At 42.1% G+C, this 23,394-nt stretch overlaps 1 protein-coding gene across 2 annotated transcripts in view; it reads left to right on the plus strand.

Annotated features, from left to right (window-relative positions):
- The first annotated feature begins 12,030 nt into the window (after nt 1–12,030).
- The window catches only part of EPHA4 (EPH receptor A4), a 141,024-nt gene continuing 129,660 nt past the window's right edge, over nt 12,031–23,394 (plus strand). Inside the window, exons 1-4 of one of the 2 annotated variants that reach the window (XM_032401304.1) lie at nt 12,031–12,342; nt 13,314–13,437; nt 16,550–16,617; nt 20,791–21,454. In XM_032401304.1, coding sequence (XP_032257195.1) covers nt 13,347–13,437; nt 16,550–16,617; nt 20,791–21,454 — 823 coding nt within the window. In that variant the 5' untranslated portion in view covers nt 12,031–12,342; nt 13,314–13,346. The remainder of the gene's footprint in view (nt 12,343–13,313; nt 13,438–16,549; nt 16,618–20,790; nt 21,455–23,394) is intronic. The other variant, XM_032401302.1, reaches the window with a different exon arrangement.

Raw genomic sequence — 23,394 nt, forward strand, 5'->3', positions numbered from 1 at the left:
AAGACCCAAAGGAAAAGTTCTCAATAGGTGCTTTTGAAGAAGAGGATTGATAAACTGTTACTATGTTGCCAAAAGGTAAATGATTATATGTAATTGGATGAATCTTGAAAGTTACTGTAACCTACGAGTTTAGGGTTCTGCATTTATAAATGTTACATCTACACTTAGATTGTATCTACTCATGTAATGAGAAGGCAAGCTGTGAAAGAGTAATTTGACTAATTCAGTCAAAATTATCATATCAATCATTTGAGTATTTTAGAAGAAAGTTTTAAGTGCCCGAATTATGGAAATAATTACTTTATTTCTCCATCCCCTTTTACTTTGTGCATATGAAGAGATAATCTGATAGACTATTTTTTTTTTCCAATCTTAGAAAAAGACAGCATTTAAAATTGGGAACCACCCAATATAATCGCTGAAAACCTTGCACAATTTTGCATCTGGCTTCTTTTGATAAATATTATCTTCTCATTTTTGTAGCAATTTTTCAAAAACAAAGAGCATCTTTTTCCAAAATTATTTGTCAGTATAATGCAAATTAAAAATTGAAGCATAATATTGTAGCTTCTTTCCTTATAACATGGCAAAAACAGCCTTGAATTGAATTGGATTATACTGGTTTACTTAACTCAGTTAAAATCAGTAAACATAAAAGAAACTGGATACTGATGTTAATTTTATTCATGTCTCAGATTTACAATAACCTCAAATTATTTTGTTTGATTTGTTTCTCCACCAATAATTTAGTTTAATTTATCACTATACACAATCTGAATAGGTTATCAAAGTATTGAAATTTATCATTCTTTCAGGAAACCTGTGATTCTGAGATTGTCCTTGTTTTTGCACCCAATGAAAGATTTTGTACAACCTGCAAGAAAATTTTCTAACCAAAAGATAGCGGTGGATTGACTAATTAAAAATGCATCCATCTGTTGGCTTGCTTGTTGCCTTGCTTTTTGAAACATGCAGATCTAAGTGGGTTGTTTTATTTATGAAGACCCTCTAACTGTGAGAGTTATGAATTCATAAGCTTGCATTCATAAACACAATAAAGGTTAACATGATAACAGAAGTTAACTATATGGAGCATTTCATGTATTTCTCTCATATGGTTGAGTTTTGAAATATGTAATTTTGGAAACCAGAGCTTTTTTTATGTAAAATACAAAATAGGTTTTAACTATTCTCCTTACAGAATTTTTACAGAAGATAAAAGGATTTACACCCAGAAACATCAAGTTGCATGTAACCCACTCGATGTTTGCTTTGTTTATGAATAGTAGGTAGTTATTTTGAAGTGATGGAATATGAAGCTTTATTCTTCCCCAAGGAAAAAGTGTGAAAGTTGCTAGAACTAGGATAATATTATTTGAGAGTTTAAAGGAACCATCACGGTGATCTAGATTGGAAACTGAGGCTTCCAGAGAGACAATGCTTATCCAACATCAAACAATCCAGGACTCTTGCTTTCTAATATGGCATTCCATTCATTGTTTGACATGTGTTTGTAGCCCCCTCAGCTAAATTGTTTGATTTCCATGCTCTGTTTTGTTATATTATAAACAGATTCCACACTCCACTAATTAAGATTTGGTCATCTGTGTTTGAGATAGAGCACTTTTGACTCATAGCTGCATTTTGATGTAAATTTCAGGTAGAGGAAAAAAGTTATGGTTCACACTTTGTGATAGTCAAGCAAAAAAGCAGTTTGTACACAGTTTGTACACATATTGCAACAGATGAAGCCTAAGATATAAATTATCTAAATATAAAAATGGGTTAGTCTCCGCAAGAAATGGTACACGGGAGGAAGACAATTCATGGTGGACTCACGGTGAGTCCAACTCTGAATTTAAGACTGATAACCAATCGAAATAGTAATGGTTGGCAGAGAAGTACTTGTGAAGCTCTTTAAAAACATCTAGACAATTAAATTCAATTATAAAAATACAGTGGAATTTTTAAAAATGGCTTACCACAATTATCTAGCACCTCACTCACTGAACGCCAAGTTAAGATACCATACTTTTAACAACAAACAATTATTTTGTGCCAGGCACTCCATTTATGGTCATATGTAGAATATCTCACTTAATCCCTGTAACAATCCTGAAGCAGGCACTGCTATTAGCTCCATTTTACAGATGAAGAGACTGAGACTCTCACTACTGCATGCATTTCTCTCCTAGAATGTGATAAATGTAAAGAGAATGATTGTGTTTGAGATGAAGAACAGAAAACATGAGAACTGACTTGATGCTGAATGCCAGAGGGACAGTTAGTGTCCTTTAAGTAAATGGCACCTTCTCCTGCTTTAGCTAGAGAGTGCATAATTTAAATTTGTGTCTCAGTGAAGTTGGAAGTCACACGCCATTGTCAGTCAAGATCACTCTCAAATGGTCAAAACTTTGCATGTTGAAGATTACTCTCAAATGGTCAAAACCTTGCATGTTGAATCTGTATATAGGTTTACTATGTCATACCATGAAGAAATAGATTTTGTACAATGCTTAATTCTGACAATAGTTTCGATCAGGTCAACGAATTCTGAGTTATCTTTGATTCCTGAAAAAAAGTGGAAACAAGGGGAAATGATTTTAAAACATTCGTTTCTCTAAATCTCATTTTAATCACCAATTTGAACTTTCTAAGCCATCTAACTTTTAAGTGCACTTGCTAACAACTAGCTAAGCTATTTGTGTTTGTTTGGGGTTTTATTCCTCTCTTTGTTGGGAGCAGTCAAATAATTAGCTAGCAAAAAAGCCAATGTCAGTGGCTTTTGGGGACAATCTTCAAGCTCCTGAAATCACAAGTTGACTGTGGAGACAATGGGGAATGTAATTAGATACTCTGTTTACAGAAGTGGGTACATTTGTCCAATATGGTACAACATAAGGCCATTCATTTTGGTTTGGCAGCAAGCAAGTAATTGTGTGAAAATCTACATCTATTCCCCAAATGGCTGTAATGAATGGGCCTCCTAAGGAGAGTCAATGCAAATCTTATGTGGTCACAAAGAAGAAGTAAACCTTCAAAAGTTTCAGGAAAATTTTTACCATCAGCTGGCTCAATTTTATTTCACAAATTAATTACACCCTGATTTAGTTATGAATATACATATAGGAAAACACCCCTCGATGCACAGTTTGGACTACCTACTGAAATTCATCTTCTATGGTTATTACTTCCAAATTAAATACACTGAACACAAAAAGAAAAATGTATGTTTTCTATGGTGAAGAAAGAATTAAGGAGAAATTCAATATTAGGGACTTAAAAGAGAAAATCAATAACTTATTTTGAGGTTTAAAGAGGTGATTTTATACAGATGCCAATTTCTAAGGAGTTTTTTTCTTTAACACTCAACCATCCTTTCCCCACTTCCCCATACAAATTGCTTTTATTCTGAGTTAGAAGTTGAGATGGTATTAGATGAAGGTATATTCTTTAGGGATAATGAACCTCAGTGGCATAACAAGAGTATTTCTGGATTTGTGAGAGTTTGTGCCTATGCACGTGCATATATGTGTGTAATATTTGTACAGATAATCTCCAGGTACCCTTTGTATTGAAATATACCAAATCAACCCAAATTAAATTCTAAAGAGCAATATTATTTTTGGCATTATCTTACTAGGAAGACAATTTACTAAAAGCTTTCTTTCTATCTACAACCACGTGTAATTTATTGGGGGTTCTCAGAGCTTTAAAATATTAATTCCCAGTATTACTTCATTTATTCTCACCAATTTCATCATTTTGAAAATTAATCAACTGTCAAAAAAGTTGAACTCTAAGTGATATTAAATTTAAATTATGCATGTGTATTTTATCAGAACATGAGATACAAAACATATTACAGAATTACATATGAGTAAATTATCTTTGAAAAAGATCTATGTAAACTGAGAATAATCAATAATAGGGCTTTAATTTTAAAAGTTAAAGGCTTCTATCTTTGCTACTCTTCGGGTGTGTGTGTGTGTGCATAATTTCCCAGAATTCTTTACATTTAAACTTGTTCTATTTTTTATACTAAGTGCCAGAAGAAGCACTGTTTTTTGAAGATTAACCATTTTCAGACAAAAAAAATCACAAAATTATTTTCTTGGCAATTATTAGCTTTACACTCAACAGGTTTAAGGCACTGGTGAATCAAACATTTGCCGAACATTCCCCATGGATTTGCCAAGCATCTGTGTTAACATCCTAAATAAACTCCAGGGTTATAGAGTTATTTACTCAGGTTTATTGGTTATACTTTTGCCCCTGAACAACTTCTGCTTGCCTTTTGCCTGGTAGAAGAGAAACCCAATTGTTACAAGCAACAATGCTCCCAGACAGCAAAATAATTCATATATAGGACGATAAACTATAATATTCAAATTTATATCATTCACACTTTTTACTTTTATATCCTCTTACCTCCGATAAAACAAAAAATAAAAATCAGAACACAAAAAAACCTTGAATACAGCTAATACAAAAGTATAATACATTACGACGGTATAATGTATAAAATCTTTGGATGACATGTACCTCAATTGAAACACAGACAACTATATTTCATTTCCCGAGACAAGGTGAAAAATTATCTGTTTATTTTTAGAGAATATCAGGGCTCCTAGTGATTTTAACATAAACCTGGAACATTTTGTTTAAAGATCCTGCAATTTTAGTGGATCAGAAAAATGATGTCAAACTTAAGAGACTCTAATCAGAATGCAGATGGCACCAAAAAAAAAAATCAAAGTAATTAAAATAAGGTCTACATCTTAATTCAGGGAGTCTTTCTAGAGATCAAAGTTCTCATTTATGCTGATGACCTACCTGACTTTTCAGGGAAGTAATCTACTGTACAAACAGAAATGTCTCCATAGTGTGGCCTCATATTATAGGATGCAACCTCCTTCCAATATTAAGACATTAAATTGTGCAGGATGCAAGCCCCACAGAGTCAGAAGCAGAACATCCCTCCAGTTACTCTACGATTAGCAAAAACAAATATTCCCAGGCCATTTTTATGAAGAGATGTTAGTACTTACAAGTCGGCTTAGAATCAGTCAGTCCAAGAAAGGGGAAGCTAGACACATCTGATCACTCACACTAGGAGAGAAACTGGTCTATTCTTGGATTCCAAGCCCCCAATAAAATTCAGCATGGGTGCTTAATTCTTTGCATCCCCAAGCCTTGGAATGCTGCCCTCCCGGGGGTGATTTTCCATCACATTGGTGCTGACTACAGATGTGGGGGTTTGGTATATGGGTTTGCATTTTTGCGTGTGTTTGCGAAAGCAGTTTCTGAAGGGCTGTGGGCCCAAACTGCCCCACCGCTACCCTCCCACCCCCAGCTTTCCAAGAAGAATTTGTTATATCCCCCCTACCCTTTTCCATCTAAATGTGGTGCTGGGCCTCAGGAGGCCTTGGTACACAAAGCTTCTATCCAAGGCTGTCACTTGACTGACAGCAAAAAGGTTGCAGGAAGATGGACAGCTGGGTGTAGGTGGACATGGAAAAAAACAGAAAGCCGAGGAGATTCAATCAGAACACAGCAAGAGGAAGGTTCTAAATCACAGACCTGTTCAGACTTCGAAGGCTTTAGGAGCTTTAAAACCAGCTAATCTTATTTTTAATCGAAGCCAGGTTTTTAAAACAGCACCCAGGTTTATAAGTAAATCTGTAACACATATTGTAAAATGGCACAAGAAGTATATTGCTGAAGACAGCTGTTAGTGGAAAGACCCAAAGCATCCTAAATTTTCTTATTACCTTGCGGTGATTTCTGCATTGCGAATAAGTTTTGCGAGTAAGTTAACCAGGGTGGCCTGCTAGGCATTATGGGTACAAGTAGGCATTTATCAAAGTGTTTTAAATGATAACAATCCGACTGAAAACTATAAAAGTTTCAAATGAGAACATAATGAGACACACAGAGGAAATGGGGCCCAGCTTTACTGAGCTGCAGTCAACTGACCATTTAATGGAACAGACTTGATTAATATCCTGTCAATGTTCAATTACCTCTGATAGGTGTCTAATGTAGTATAAATAGGCAGGTCGAAGTTGCAGCGATGGGACCTCACTCTTAGTTAATGTATGTTGGAATCTCTCTCATAATCACCTGTGCATGTTTTGATTCAAATTTGTTTTAATTCAGAGCTGCAAGAGATAAAGGTGACATACTTAAAAGTGATGACATATTTAAAAAATGACGATATATGTAAATTATCCCACATGTTAATCCTGAATATCAGAGTGAAACATCAAATCTCAGGAGATAAACCCTATGGTATTTGCAATGTACTAATGTTCTCTACAGAAGAAAGATTTATTCCAAATTGGCACCAACACCATCCCCAATCCAGCTAGAGATGGTTTAGGGTGCTGTTCTCAGAAGGCTACTTGCACCAGTTTAAATAATAAATCTCATGGAAATACCATTATCTGTATTTTCATGCCTAATTTTTAACTCTTTCTGTCATTGCCTAGCAAAAAGAAAGCCGGGGCTGCATACACATAGAATTTAATAAGAGGAAAAACAAGTGGTTGAATTGATATACTTTAAATGTCACCTTGAGTCAAATGATCCGTTACTACCTGAATTCTTTTACTACTAAATAAATTCTTTTACCTCCCTCCTTCAAATAACTCATTGTTTGCCTGAATTCACACCAGTTTAGTTGTGCAGATAGTCAAGGTCTAACAAAAAGTGATTCTCCATGTAACTTAGTGGAAGATAGTATATGCTTTCCTGCACCACATACAACCTTATGCATACACTCCTGGGCTAGCATTTATTTTATAGAAATTCTTCATTGTTTTTCCACATCATATATCCAGAATGCCCCCCTCCCCCGCAATAATGCTAGTTCTAACTAAACCATGTTCATGAATCTCACTTTTGTATTTCTTTATAGAGGGATTTTATTTATGTTCAATCGATTTCAATAAGCTTTCATTAATTTACAGTGGAGCTCAAGTAGTATGTGATGCAGGAAAGAGCCTCTACTATGTTTCTTGGAGTTTTGACTGAGTTTTCTCTTAGCGCCTTTGAATAGAGTCAAGAGATATCATCTGTTGCAGGGAAAAGGCTTTTCCTATTTACTGTGTGGCATAAATGATTAGGCTACAGAAATAATATATAAATATAATATCCAAAGTAACATTTCCTCTGTAAATACACTTATAAGCCTTTATTATCTAAACAAGCATTTACAGGACTTACGTTGTACAAAAGGAAATACATTATCTCATTTTAGACATCGTTAGACTATTCAGAGATCTTTTGAAATTACAAAACAAGTGTTTGGGACATAAATACTTGGTAAACGCTTTAGACTATGATGGGGAAAAGAAAAGTTAGGTTTCCAAACTTACATTCTCATTATGCAGTAAATCATAAAGTATGTTCATGGTTATGTTCTTTTTCTTAACGGCATTTCATTGCAATTACACATTGTTTTTCAGGAAAAAAAAAAAGAGGGCTTTTGCAGTTCTTCCATAAATTGGTTCTCTAACCAGATAATTATGTCTCTTCTAAAAATGGCTAAAAAAAGTTGTGCCAGTTTATGTTATTCACATATATATTATCATTAGTTTTTCATTATAAAACAACTATAATTCCCAGTTTTTTTAAGGATCATAAATCAATATAGCTATTATATAGTAAAGTATTTAATCGCTGTAACTTGAAGCCTTATGTTGATATTTTGAGTTAGAAGGAGTGAACAGCATTTTATAAGTATCGTATTGAAGAGTTCCAAGTAAACAACCTTTTCTTTCACACTAACGAAATAAAATAGTTTCAATGTTTAACTCATGTTCCCAATGCAGCCAAAAAACAGATGCTAATGACCTCCTCCAAATTCTCCTGAAGAAAGGGTCACTGTCTCTACAAAATATTTAGTTCTTGGGGGGGGTCTAGAGTTGCCCCAGGACTGAACTGAGGGTCTTCCTCTCTCTCCACCTCCCTCTTGGTGGCCCCAAGGATGACAGAATGTTCCTGATGGTTTCTGCTCAGCCCCCACATCCCTGGGTGGTAGGTGTCATGAATGGTCAGGGCTGGGAAGAAACTTTTAACACATTAAACATGTGGTGTTTGGTATACAGTAGGCACGTGACAAATGTTTGCTAGAACTGAATTAAAATTCGGGTACGGCGCCAAAGTTTCTGAAAAGCTTTCTTCCTGGAGAAAGCTTTTGTCCTTTTCCATCTCAGTGACTCGGGGAGCCTTTTTTCCTGTGTCTTGCCCTCACTCTTCTGACTCGTCAGGACCTGGGCTCTGTGGCCATTTTTCCCACTCAGTTGTCAAGGGCTAACAAGAGTCCTGCTTCTTATTTGCATCAGAAATAGCATCAAAGCCTTGACATCAAAGGATGAAGTCTCCAAAAGGGTTTTCTGGAAGCTTTAGGAAGCTCACCAAACGTTGTTTCAGGTTACAATATTTCAGGTGGTGGCTCAGGGGCAGGAGCGTCTTCCTGACCAAGGTGGCTATGTCATTCGATGGAGCTTTGGTTATTCCTGATCACCAATATTTTGATTTAGTTGTCGGATTTGGGGTTCTCTGCACCTTGTTTTCACTTAACTGTTTTTGAAACTATTAAATTTGGAGGTAAGTACTACCTCTAGTTTCAAATCCAACTGTACCATCTAGGGAATATGAGTTGATGGTGAGTTGTAATAAATCAACAACGTAGGAAGGGAAGAATTTAGAATTTCTTGAAGAATTTAGAATTTTAGAGTTGGTGAAATAAAACATTCTCCTCCCATGGAGCACAAGCATGAGTCATTGTGCCCAGTTTCCTCGTAGAAAAGAAGCTTCAAGCTGAACACATGATTTCTCACTTAATAACATTAAATTATTGATATTAAACTGGTGATATTAAATGATTAATATTAAGTGATTAACTGTTAAATAGTTATTAGTGAAATATTATTTGAGAGTAATAACTGTCCACCACGTGCCAGGCATTATACCAGGTGCTCTACAAAATTCATCCACGTTTTAGAAGAATCACATAACTACAATTCACACATGAGGAAACCATATCTCAGAGAGGTTGAATAACTTACCCACAGACACACAACTGGTAAAAGACCAGCTAGATGTCTGTCTTGAAATCCCTGCTCCCGGCAATGGCCAAATCCTTCACGGTACTGCTGGGGGTTCCGTTTCACTGATAACAAGACTTATGTCCAGGGAAATCCAGCTAAACTCATTAAAAAAAAAATCCAGCGGATTGGGGCGCCTGGGTGGCTCAGTGGGTTAAGCGTCTGCCTTCAGCTCAGGTCATGATCCCAGGGTCCTGGGATCGAGTCCTGCATCAAGCTATCTGCTCAAGGGGGGAGCCTGCTTCTCCCTCTCCCTCTGCCTGCCCCTCCCCCCTGCTTGTGCGCGCGCTCTCTCTCTGACAAATAAATTAATAAAATCTTAAAAAAAAAAAAATCTAGGGGGCGCCTGCTCAGTCGTTAAGCGTCTGCCTTTGGCTCAGGTCATGATCCCAGGGTCCTGGGATTGAGCCCCGCATCGGGCTCCCTGCTCAGCAGGGAGTCTGCTTCTCATTCTCCCACTCCCCCTGCTTGTGTTCCTGCTCTCACTATCTCTCTCGCTCTGTCAAATAAATAAAATCTTAAAAAAAAAAAAAATCTAGCGAAGTGTTCAGTAAAAGGCAGCGTGGATTCGTCTTCTTGTTGTTATCCTGTCTCTGGTCTTGCAAGAATTCGGTCATTGCTTACTTGTCCACAGGTCAAAGTCCCTTTTCTCACCACTTTGGTGAAACTGGCCCTCCCTGGAGAGGCAGAAACTCTGAGATACTTGGTGCTATTTTAAAATGTCTTTGCAAATCAGAAAGACCTCTGAAAATGAACCTTAATTCAACCTAACATTTAAGATGGACTTGGAAGCCCAAGTCTTTGTGACAGGCACTGTAAACAAAGGAAAAAAAAAATCTATCCAAGTTTTTGAGATATTGGATTACTATATTCATTAAGCTTATAAGCACATGTATTTTGACACATCTCTTAATGGATTCAAAATCGTCTCGAATTCTCACAGCATTTAAGGTGTTTTCCTCTGGAGTCAAGCTAATTTATTTTCTTTCTTTCTTTTTTTTTTTTAAAGATTTTATTTATTTATTTGAAAGAGGGGGGGAGAGAGAGAGAGAGTGAGCCAGAGAGAGCCCAAGCGAGGGGGAGGGGCAGAGTAAGAGGGAGAAACAGGCTTCCCACTGAGCAGGGAGCCGATATGGGACTGGATCCCAGGACCCTGGGATCATGACCTGAGCTGAAGGCAGATGCTTAACTGACTGAGCCACGCTAATTTATTTTAAAAGAAGGTGGTTTTAGGTACTTTTTGAGATTATGGTATTCTATTGTATGCTCATGACACCAGTGAGCTATTGATGTGTTGTAAATTCTCTCAAATGCTTGAAAATTCTTAGGTGTTTTCCAGTAAAGTGTGCGTGTGTTTGGGGGGTGGTTCCACACTGCTGATGGACTGGGCCGCTATCTTTGTTTTCACTTTTGCCCTATTTTGGAAAAGAACCTTGCCTGTTAGGTTAGAGAACTTTTCCTCTGGGTAGTCACAGTGGACAGAATTTTCAGTAGTTCATTTCTGATTTTCATCTCAGAAATTCTTGAAAGAGGAAGTTATAGTTCAGTTTTCCAGGTTTGAATTTCTTGCCTTTTGGTTCTCCAGGTTATTGGGTTGCTTTGGGATCTGAAAAACGAAAATGGGACACAAAAAGGGGGAGTCACTGAATGTGCCCTAGCAGATGAAGCCTTGCCTTCAGACAGCTGTGGCTGCGAAGGCTTTAATATTCAGCGTGCATATCCCAGGAGGGGAAACGTGGTACATGTTCTAGAAATTTCACTGTTTTTAAGGAGGCGGGCAATTTCCCATTCCACCACATACAACTCAAACTCGTGCAGAGAGGCAACCTGTACCTATTGTTTAAAAAGGTTTTAGACAGAATTCAAACTGCTCTTTCCTCTTTCCAGTCGTTGTGCCAAATGCAGGGGACCAATATTTCATCTTCTTTTCCTATAAAGCTCAGGAAGACACACGAAAGAAGCTAGAAGTGAATCCCTTAAAGGGACTTCGTGCAGTTACTTAAATAATTGATACATACACATACCTATAAATCCCCCCGTGTGCATTTTTCCCCTTTTTACTTGTGTGAAAACAGTAGCTACAATAACTGAAATCCACTTCCTCACACTGTGACATTTCAGGAGGTCTTTCACCGAGAAGGCAAAATACTTGGGGCCCCGCACAAGCTGTCCCCCGAGACCACCACGCACACAGCTACTGCTCACAGCCTCGCCAAGCGCGCTCAAAAAAAAAAGTTGCCGGGTTCTGAGTTTGCAAGGGTGCGGCTCTCCAACCACGAGGAGGCACGATGGGCTGCGGGGGCCAAGGACCTGAAGCCGTGGCCGCGATCCGCTCTCCTCCACACCGCCTTATCTCTTGCTGTTTTATCTAGGATTCCTGTCTTTTGTTTTGTTTTGTTTTGTTTTGTTTTCTAGGGACCGCAGCTACTCAGGCAGCCCTGGGGATATTGACTATGAGTTTCTCCTTGATTCCATTTTCCGTAACCCAGCTGGCGAGAAGCACGACTCCTGGGTCCTCTGCACCACCCCCCGCCACCACACCGCAGGAGTGGCCAGGGTGCGCGGGACGTGGGAGCGCGGATGAAAATGTGCCCCACGGCCACACCTCCGCTCTGCGGGTTGCGGGTTGCAGCCTTTGTCCGCTCGCCCTTCCGCGGGGGCCGCGCACTCCCGAGTCAGGCCGGCAGGTGGCGCGGTTGCCTCACGATGAGCCGCTGCTTGAGCGGGAAAGGCGCTTCCACCTCCCCGCGGAGGTGTCCGCTCGCCCACCCGCTGGGACCCTCGCCCCGGAGAAAAACTCGGTCCTACCCTGGAGGGAGACAGAGGAGGGGTAGCCTGGGAGCGGAGGGGGGGAGGAGGCCAAGTCGGGAATCCGGCCCCTTTAAACGTCGGGAGAAACGCTCCGAGTCGCGTCGGGGGTCCGGTCCCCGGGCCGCCCGCCACGTTACGGTCGCCGGGCGGCGCTCAGGTGGCTGCTCTCGCAGCCCGGACATCTGGGGACAGACCAAGGCTCGGTGGGGCCTACGTCCCCGGAGGTTGACAGTGACACTCTTGGCGCCTGGGTGGGGGCAGCTGCGAGGATTTCCGCCGCTTCTGCCGTCCGCCACCGCGCCCGGGGCGCGGAGAGCGGTCCCCAGCAGCGCCCGGGAACCGTCGGAGGGCAGAGCTGCAGCAACCGCGCCGGGCAGCCTCCGAGTCCCCACCTGCGGGGTCTGGGCAGCAGCAGGTACCCACGCTCCCACTTCACGCCCTTCGCTTCTGCCCCGGCGCCTGGGATTGACCAGGCCTGGTTCCCGGGACGATCCCCGGGGAAACACGCAGCCGGTTCCCTGCAGCTCAGGCCCGGCCTTCTCGGGGCGTCCTGGCGCGATGGGAAGCCCTGTCCCGGGGCCGGGAAGAGACGCGCTGCGTGAACGCGAGGTGCAACCAGAGGGTTCTTCTCCGTTGCTAGAAAGTCACTGGTTCCGTCTCTGGAGACTGTGGCTGAGCCTTGCCTCCCGCCGGGAGAGGCCCTGGACTTTGGGGACCGATTAGGTCCCTGCTTTCCAGGCAGCTGGGGAACCAGGGAAGAAAGACATAATCAAACCACAGAACTCCCCCAAAGAGCATTTCATTTGGAGATGCGCCATAAAGACACAAACAGGGCAAGGTAGCTGAGGGTGGCAGAGGCGGTGCGCCAGCCCCCGCGCGCGAGACGCGAACGCTTCGACCCTCAGAAAAGAGCAACAGCAAAGAGGCAGGTCAACTTTATACTTATTTTATTGCAGTAAAGGAACCTTTTCCTCTATCTCAAGCCGCCCGTGGCGGGGGGGTGGGGGGCCCCGGGGAGGGAGGGGGTTGCCAATCTTCCTCGGATTCCCCCCAGTCAATTCAGTCTTCGAAGCTCCTTCTGCTGCCCAAGGGCTGGACCCCTGAGGTGAGGTCCGGGGATCACGCCGTCTCCCTCCGGCGGGGGGAGGAACCCCGCAGAGCTGGGGCCCAGAGGGCCGCGGGAGACCGCGCGCCCCACCGAGCCCGGAGGGGGCAGGGCCTCGGGGCGGGCTCTGCTCAGTGGGGCGGGGCTAGGCTGTCCCGTCTGCGCCACTATTGGCCGCGGGCCCCGGACTGGCGGGTGAACGTCACGGGCTGGGCCCACCCCCTTGGCAATGTCTTCAGCCTGCTGCACTCCTAACTTAAGCATTTATTCCACTGGGATAGAAGCGGCAGGAGCAGCGTTGGCACCGGCGAACCATGGCTGGGATTTTCTATTTCGTTCTCTTTTCGTTTCTCTTTGGGATTTGCGACGCTGTCACCGGTTCCAGGGTGTACCCCGCGAATGAAGGTAAGACCGAGGCGGTCCTTCTGTGGTCCCGGGCAGAGAGGTGGATCTGCGGGTGAATGGCCCCCGGGAGCGCAAGGCCGGAGGGTGTGAGGGGATCCCGGCGTGAGCGGTGCGCCCCGACTCCGGAGAAGGGGGCCCGGACGAGAGGATCCGCGAAGGGGAGTGGGGAAGCTGCCGGGCAGCCTTCCCCGGGCGGTGACCCTGCATTCGGCTGGGCTACCCAAGTTTGTAGCGAAAGGACAAAGTTTATCAGCATCCGCGGGCGAGGCCGGCTCCAGGAGCCCCAGGGGGTACACTAGAGCCAACGCCAGGACTAAACAAACAAACAAAAAATAATAATAAATTATTTGGACGTAGCGTTCCCTATCACCGCTCCCAACCCAGCCCCGGTCAAGGGGGGAACGGAAGCCTGGATCTAAGTGAGTGTTTGGTGCTCTCGGGTTCCTGCGAAAGCCTTGGAGCTCAAGGTTTCTGCAAAGTTTCCCGAGCCCTGGGCTTCCCGGGACCCGGCTGCGGGGCCTCGGCTGCACAGCGGTCGTGGCGCCGCTCGCAGGTCGCCAGTGACCTGGTTTCTGTAGCACCCGGCGTCAGACACCTTTCTCCCCGCTGGGCCGCGCGCTCCGGGTGTGCGATCGCTGGCCTACGGGGCCCCACTCTCTTCAGATCACCCCTCAGACCTGGGGACCCGCTGGCAAGTTGAACGTAGTAGTTTTTGCTTTTTGCCCCCAGAACTATACACTGGGTTAGTTTGGATGGAACGCGCGGGGCCGACTGGACCCGTCTGGGTGCTGTTTTCTGCGCGTCTCTTCGGACGTGCTGGAAAGATTGTGTCTGTTTCTGTGTAGGGGAGGTGGGTGTTGATCATTTAGTTTCTGATGATCTCAGAGAAAGGCGAATTGAATGTGTGTGTGTGTGTGTGTGTCAGCGTGAGTCTGTGTGTGTACGCGCGCGCGCGCAAATGTGTGTATGTGGGTGCGCGGGTGCCCGCGTGGACGCGGACGATTGTGTGCCTATGCGTGAGTGCCCTGATAGTGTGCGCCTCTGTTCGGTGCTGCTTGTGCTCGAGTCAGCGTGCATCTAGCCTTGCACCGGTCTCGTCGACTCTTTCACAGCACCCCCGTCCCGCGCCCTCCCCCATCCATCTATCCATCTATCCATCTATTCAGGCGTCCATCTCTCCAGAATCCGTCCGTGCATCCCTGCACTATCTATCATTTTCCCTGTTCCGAAGGAGGGAGCCAAAAACCAACTTAGCCTTGGCTGGGCAGCCGGTACCCAGAGCTCGCCAGAAGGCGGCTGGGAGAGATTCACACACCTGCCGGCAGACACTGTTTGGGAGGAAAGGGGCGCTCTCCCACCCTCTCGATCTCCTCCCTTCTTCTTAACTGACTTCTGGTGCCATCTCGGTCGCTGCGGTCCCTCGGTCCCCAGGGTCATTCCTTTTAGTGGAATCATGGATCTCGCTTTCTCCCGACTACTTCGCACACTTGTTAGGACGTCCCTCGAGACCTCTCTGGCTCCAGACGTAACGGAGATTTTCTTTTCTTTTTTTCTTTTCTTTTTCTTTCTTTCTTTTTTCCTTTTTTCCCCCTCCCCTTTCTTGCCTTTTCTTTTGGAAGGAAAACTTGGGAGCGTTAGACAAACACGGTGTTGATGGAGATGTAGGCTGATGTAGAACGAAGGGGGGGGAGTGTTTCCCCCCCTCCGGCCCCTCCTCCCCCCTAAAAATTAATTCATTTTGTTGCTTTTTATTCCCATCACGTTTCCTTTTCTCCCTTTTACCCTCCCTTTCTACTCCCTCCCTTTTTTTGTAAATTGGGTCTTATTGTTCCCTTTGTGTCCCTAATCCACCTTACATAAATCCAAATGGATGTAGCGGGCTTTTCTCTAGGGACCAAGAAGAGGGAATGAGGAGGGGGGGCGCAACTCCGGGCGGGAGCGACCCAGGGAAGGCTCTACATTTTAAAATAATTAAGAGACCCTAGGAATTCAGTCTCCTCGGGAAAACCAGGAGAAAGCAGCTGTTTTTAACTCCTTTGACTTGGGAATGGAATGAGGGAAGGTGGGCAGAATTCAGGGGCCTAGGGGTGAGATGGAGAGTCGGAATGCCCAGGAGCAAGGATGAGGGCTCCCCATTCCCACCCCTCCTCCAGCCTAAAGAGCCAGCCTCACTGATCAAATTAATAACCCAGTGGTTCCTTTGAGATGGGCCTTTCGACCCCCAGGCCTGCAGATCTCGGTGGGAAAGAGAATGTGGAGAGGTTAGGAATCCATTGTGTCCTTTAAAATGTCCTCGGTGCCTAGGACAGTTCCAGCCTGGGTGGGGGATAGCAGCTCTGTAGCCGGCTTCCCTGTTCCTGAGCTTTGACACACACGCTTAGGTGAAGCACAAACATTAAATCTATTAGGCTGCACTCCTTCACCTAAAATTCAAACCAGTGATTTCCTCCTAGGCTGAGGACGAGTCTCTGGTTGTCCTCCAAAAGACCTGGGGAAGAGTATTCCAGTGTGTTAGCATCCTAAATTCTACAGGTCTGCCATTACACCCTTTGAAACTTGGATATTTTAAAAAAGCAGCGGATACCACATCCGGGGCCTCTTTATTTGGTGGGGGAGGGAAAAAAGAAATTGTAGAGGAGAGAGCCTTTTCATGACCCTTTGAATACTCTGTTAGAATTCACTTGTGGTTCTGTCACCATGATGATGAGTTATGTGGTCATCTGAAACTTGCAAAAACAAATAACTCTAGTAGATACCAGACAGAGATGAATGCTGATTTTGCTCTGGAGTGTAGCTGCCCTACATAGATATATTTATTTTTTGAATTGTACTTGAGATTCTCTATTCATCCTTTTTAGAAAATGAATCAGCTCAGGCCTGGGATGGAATTTTAAATGCTAAGCAAGTTAAATAAATAAGAATGTGCAGATTTAAAGAGGGGAGAAGATCAAGTAAGTAATGATTATTTACATAAGTGAGACTGAGTTTAGGTTTTGATCAGAGTTGGATATGCACACCCCCAGAACATATGGAAACGCTCAGGCAAATGGTTTTTGTAGTATTGGCTTTTTTGCAATTGGAAATTAATCCATTTTCCTTTGTTTTCTTGCAGTTACCTTATTGGATTCCAGATCTGTTCAGGGAGAACTTGGGTGGATAGCGAGCCCTCTGGAAGGAGGGGTAAGTTCCGAGTTGCTCTCTGATCCAAAGGGTAAAAAGGAGTGATTAGCAACTTTCTGAGAGTCCTAATGGCTTGATTCTTGTTGATTGTGGTGAGGGGGTCAGATTTCCGCCATGGCCTGTGAAGTGAATTAGGCTTTGTTGGAGAAATCCTATACTCCCTTTGGATAGCTCTGTCATGGAAGAACTAGAAACCAAAAGGGCAGAAAGGGGTTTCAAAATTAGGAGATTGGTGGAGGCATAGACTTAGATGCCTATTTAAAACTAAAATACCGACAAGAAATACGATCCAGGGACCAAATTAGAATTTGTGCCTATTACTGTGATGGCCGTGAAGACCTGACAGGGTTAATTTTAGAGCAATTGTTCTGTTTCCAGATGAGGAAAATGAATAAATAAAGATACCAGGGGAGAGAACATTTCTGATTGTACCAGGCACAAGTTTAGTTCCATGCATAGGCAATGGGAGCAGGGGAGGGGCACGTCCTTACCTCTCACAATCTTAAATCTCACAGCCTTAAATCAACTGCAGCTCTCTTGCACACTGTGAGGAAACCCTATGAGCTTGTGCCAGGGGCACAATATATACAGAAAAAAAACCCCAAGCTTTTGTGCTATTGGTGCTGAATGTAAAAAAGTTTACGTATTTGGAATCTTGAGCCTTTGGGAAAGGGGAAGCTAGAATAGAAAGTATGAGAGAGCACATCACTGTTCATTTCTTCTGAAATGTGCCTTCACTGCCTCCTTCTGAAGATTCAGAGAATACAGGTCAATGGCCACATTCTCCCCCCTCCACCCTTCAAAACAGGTCGGAATGAATCGGCTTGGGAAAGAAATCAGTATAACATGTTAACTCCGACTTCTGCCAATTTAAGGAACTCTCAAATCCTTTAAAAATTAAGATCATTCTGCCTTTATATGCTTGATAATCTGTGACTGAATCAGTTGATTGAGAGCAGTGGAGGTGAAAGACAAGGCATCTTTAGCAGGGGAAGATTGGAATACCAGCCCCCAGTATGGTGCTTCCCACCTGTCCACTGAATCAACAATAAGGGATCAAAACAGTAAAGATGCACAGAAACTGTTATAAAAGAGGAAGGGTTTTAAAAATAAGGCAAGGAAGTTGCCATGAAAATGGAGAATGTTAGGTCGTCTTTTTCCAAAACAGGTTTTGGGATCCATGTGAAATAAAACGGAGATTTGCCTTACCTTCCTGTTTTTCTGCATGAACTTGACTGCAGTTGGTTGGATCTCTGCTGAAAAATTCTAGTCGGCCCTCAAAACCATTTTTTAAAGGGAGGGAGAGTGATTGGCAGGCCTCTGGCAGTGTAGACAAGCTGTATTCACTGCTGATTGCAGGCAATTGCCCTCGTCCTTTGAATGTGAAGAAAGGTACAGCTTTATCTTGTGAGAGTCAGACTCTTGTTAATCCTATACCCTGGAAAGGTCACTGATTCAGGGAGGCTTTCCCAGGCTACACCAGGAGTAAAGCTCTGTAGGTTCAGTGTATTAGAACTGCTAGCAAAATTGAAGAGGGAAGGTATCAGTACTTTAAAAATTTAATGAGTCTTATTTTTCTTACGGGCTGCTCTCAAGTTTGAAGGGAGAATGCATCCAGTATGATTTGGGACCTGACTTGTTACACTAAATATACATGTGACCTGTATAAAAGCGAGGAATGACACATTTTGAGCCCAGTCTATGGTCTGTCTAGTTTCTGGAAAGCTTTTACTGCAATTTAATATGCTGTAGACATCCCATATCCCACACCCACCCGAAACTGCCGAAAGAACACCTGCTCGCTTTTTATAAACACAAAACTTTCGTCTTGAGGTCTCTTAAAATAATACCATACATATATAGCTGATTGTGTCCAACCCAGAACTTTTCTATGGGCTGAACGTAGACTTCTGAATGTAGAATGTAGCATCTTTCTTTCCTTAAATGTGGTGGGTGTAATATTTTAGGGACTCATTGTGAGGGGTGAGAAATGAAATCTTATTTATGTGTAATAGAAATAGTCATTCCAAAATATATAGTAGCCATTGAGAAATTATGTGCCAGATTATAAATTCTCATTAATCTATAGATTTTGTAATTAAAGAAGACTTTTTCAGGCTTAGAATGAAGGGATGAATTAGATTATCTACCTAGTATGGATGGATTAGCTTTAAAAAGTTCTTTCCAGCTGAAGATAAAAGCACATTTGTGTCTTTCGGTTATTCTGAAATTTCTACTTAGAGTTAGGACGATTCACGTCTTTCTTGGCTGGAAACTTGGGGTCATGGTTTTGTCAATAAGTAATGACATTTATTTGTTGTTACTGTTATTTTTAAAAAGAAACAGAAAATTTACTTGACAGTACCACAAAGTAAAATAATGAAATATAGTCAGCGACAACTCAGTGTTGTCTTTTTTTCTGTAAGAACAACTAAGCAGAACATAAGAATAATAGAAAGTAATGGCTCCTGATGGCAACATTGTAGCAAAAAAATCTAATTTCTTGGCAGTGTTCATTTAAAGGAGCATATTGTGTTTCGGACACTGATTGTAAAATACAAAAAATAAGGTGAGATTTGTCATTGTTCTGGCGAATTGATCAATGTGTTTAGACAATTAAGTTCAGGCTGGGAAATTCACATTAGACCCAAACTCTCCTGTATGAACTCTGTGGAGATATCCCTGTGAGCTTTCATTTACATTGATAAATGTGTTTTTCCATATTCCCTTTGTTCTGAAATGAGAAGCATGCTGAATAGGGTTTTTTTTTTGAAGGTGGAGATCTATTTTTGGATTTACATTAATTTCCCCCAAATAAGTAAATTACTGGTGATTTATTGCTTAGCGGATAAAAAGAAATTTTAATCACCACAGGGCACTTATCCCTCCCAGTTCCAACTTTCATAATGGTAGCAGATGAAAGGGATACGGAATTTTATGCAGTATGGCCCTTCACATAGTAACATTTCCATCCATTAATAGTTTTCCAATGCACAGATGGAAAACCCGTTAAAAGATACATTATGGTTCTACGTACTTCATTGGATTGAATGGAGCTTTAAGTGGAGCTATTATAGAATATGAATTTTTTTTAACTATCTTTTTTTCTTCTAATTATATTCATGTGTTAGATACTTAAGCTGATTTATACCAGATCTATATAAATGCATTACTGTAGAAACTTGTGAAGAATTGGAGGCTGCCTACTGGCCTGAGCCCCCCCAAACAATCTTGCTGCTTTTAGGATTATTTTTAAAAGCTGTGGCGAGAGAGTTTTTTACTACTCCAGTCACACTGAGTTCAGATTGTCCCACCGTTAGAATCTTTATGTTAGGAAGTAGATCGTAAAGAAAACCCTACCATCCTCCTTTAATTTTCTTGGGCTTTGAATCATAAACACCACCTACTCTTTTATTTTCAATATCCACAGAATATTTAGAAACAAAGCATGTGTGCGTTCTTGTTTACTTATGGTATATGTTTTAAAAATAAGAATATACAGCTCTGGAAAAGTGTTTAATTGTTATAAATAACAGTGGATTTGAGAAATCCAACCATAAAGTTTACTCTCTGTCTTCCCAAGATTACCAAAACCAGAAAAGTGAGATTTTCTTTACCCCTTTAAAGAATAGTGACAGTGCCAAAAAAAAAAAAAAAAATTGACACTTTTTTAGGTATTAGAGAGCAAAGTTCTGACAGGAGCACCACTAATTAACTGATAATTGTCTTCCTTTGGCAAGCTTCTTTCTTCCTGCTCTTAATTTGCAGGTCTCTGCTCAGTTGTTGAAACAATACACATACTAGTTTTTCATTTATGAGTAAATTTGAACTGTTGCCACTTGAAATTGTAGTTGTTGTAATAGGTGAATCTGAGGTTGTTAGACCACTGTAAGGAACTGCTGGGAACTCATAAGCAAAATATCTCCCCAAGCCTCTGGATTTTAGGCAAAAGAATGAAACAACCACAAAAACAAAACAAAACAAACAAAACACCTCCCCAATAAAATATTGTCTTATCTCCCATAAGATGTTTTGTTAGTGAGGGTTGGTTCTCAGTAGTTTTCTTCCTCCCTGAAACAAAAATCATCACTGTCCTCTGAGGGTAAAATAGAATTGACAAGTCATCGCATGATGACATTTTGTAATTGATACATTTCCTTTGGATCTTTGCAGTGGGAAGAAGTGAGTATAATGGATGAAAAAAATACACCAATCCGAACCTACCAAGTGTGCAACGTAATGGAACCCAGCCAGAATAACTGGCTACGAACTGATTGGATCACCCGGGAGGGGGCTCAGAGGGTGTACATTGAGATCAAGTTCACCTTGAGAGACTGCAACAGTCTTCCTGGTGTCATGGGGACTTGCAAGGAGACGTTTAACCTCTACTACTATGAATCAGACAACGACAAAGAGCGTTTTATCCGAGAGAGCCAGTTTGCCAAGATTGACACCATTGCGGCCGATGAGAGCTTCACCCAAGTGGACATTGGTGACAGAATCATGAAGCTGAACACCGAGATCCGGGATGTAGGGCCCCTGAGCAAAAAGGGGTTTTATCTGGCTTTTCAGGATGTGGGGGCCTGCATTGCCCTGGTCTCAGTCCGTGTGTTCTATAAGAAGTGTCCGCTCACCGTTCGCAATCTAGCCCAGTTTCCAGACACCATCACAGGGGCCGATACGTCTTCCCTGGTGGAAGTTCGAGGCTCCTGTGTCAACAACTCAGAAGAGAAGGATGTGCCAAAAATGTACTGTGGGGCAGATGGTGAATGGCTGGTACCCATTGGCAACTGCCTATGCAATGCTGGGCATGAAGAGCGGAATGGAGAATGCCAAGGTAAGAAGAGCCATATTGTACTTTTCATTAGGGCTTAGTGCACGTAATTAAATCAGAGATGAGACTAAATGGAGTAAAGCCAGTAATTAGCAGCCCCTGTGGGACGTGGTGGGACAGAGGGGTCTAATGAGTAAATGCTATAGCTCCAGGTGGTAAGGCTAAGACGTTTCTAATACTGACAAAATAAATGATGCTGTGTAATCAGCAGAAGGCCAAACACATTTGCTAACAGGCACTTAGATCTGAACCGGCTTGACGTGCCCTCTGAGATGTAAATGAACAAGCTGAAGAAACAGACTTGATTGATCCTTACTTAAAGAGGGCAGACACATTTTTGAACCCTAGTTTTCCCTGGCTACAGACTTGGTAAAATGGCAAATATGGTAAATATCTCTTGTGATATATATATGTACATGAACGACTTAAATGTGAAAGTAGGATTCCAGTCTTGCAAATCCCGCCTGCTGATTAAAATCGAGCTATGTGAAGAAAGTAGTTTGTCTTGCCTCATGGGCCTGTGTAGACGTGGCCCAACGAAGTGGAGTGACAAAGTTTCAAGTGCATTCTGTTCCACTGAGCTCCCATTGATAGGGTCTGCAAGTGACATTAATCTTGATGAAAGACCTCTTGATTTCCCCAAGGAGGTGATAAAGAGCTAGTGAGAGTCTTATTTGATCTGTGTGGTCAGAGGCAAGAGTAAATTGTGATCCATTTTGGTTATTGAGTTTTTGAAGAAATCTAGACTTTTGTATCATGCTAATTACTACTTATCACATTACTAAGGTGATTTTTTTTTCATACCTGCAGTGGAGTGTATGCAATTCTTTCTTCTCTTATTTCCCCTTTCTGGGGAGTTGGTAAAATATTTTTCTTTGTAGCAGCTTTGCTTCCGAGTAAGAGATGAGAAGAGTTCAAACTTATATGGATTGCTCGTGTGGTGTGTGGACTAGGGCTTAAAAAAATCAGTTATCCCAAGGTTGTTATTTTTTGCATGGTGTTTATTTTTAGGGCTTATCAATAGTCTACTGCCGCCAATCTCACTATGGTTACTACTGAACAGTGTAACTCTGGTCCCAACTTATGGAACAGATCCGATTAATCTTTTCTCAGGGTGATTGTTGAGCTGTAGACTGATTGCCACATGGTTCATCTGATTTGGTGATTAAAGACCCCGAAATAACCGACTGCCAAACAATTTGTCTGGCATTTCAACCATCTTAATGACAGGGTAGGATTAACTATGGGACAATCCACTCGACTGACTGGAAATCCAACAGTTATAACCTGAAGAAAGTTGCATTTTTGGTAATTTGATGTCATAGGTTGTGCATTTTTCCCTTTTATAGTATATACTGTTTTACAGTGTCATTCTTGATTTGCTAGTTATTTCCAGGAGTAGCTAACAAGGAATTTTGTAAATTCATCGCAAATAAAACAATAAAGGTTGGCTACCTTGTCTGTTGACTCAGAGTAAAAAGGTAAACTCATGAATTCGAAAATTGAAGTTGGAATTTAAAGTTGGTTTTTTTTGTTGTTGTTTGCAAAGATTAATTTCTTGATCATTGTGTTAGCTCTTGACTTAGCAACTACTGGATAAGCTGTACCAAATTGAAACCCCAAAACCTATCCTGGTATCAGTATGAGAACATACGTGAGTGCATTGTTATTGGCACCTAAATTGCAGTCATCATAGCAGGTACAGTGACATGAACAGGGCGATGACACGGAATCACATTTTAGAGTAAATTATTCTGCCTTTTCGATTTTTGTAAGAGAGGACTTGCACGTCTTCACATGTCAAGGTTCTTATATGTATTAAAAAAAAAGAGAGAGAGAGAACACCATTGTCTTCCATTTCCTGCTCCGGCATTAGTATATCTCTGTATCTAATGTCATTGATTTTCAATTGTTGTAGAGCCCCGTAACTCATACATTGCTAC

The sequence above is a fragment of the Phoca vitulina genome, unplaced genomic scaffold (genome assembly GCF_004348235.1).
Source record: "Phoca vitulina isolate PV1807 unplaced genomic scaffold, GSC_HSeal_1.0 scaffold1, whole genome shotgun sequence".
NCBI classification, from domain to species: domain Eukaryota; kingdom Metazoa; phylum Chordata; class Mammalia; order Carnivora; family Phocidae; genus Phoca; species Phoca vitulina.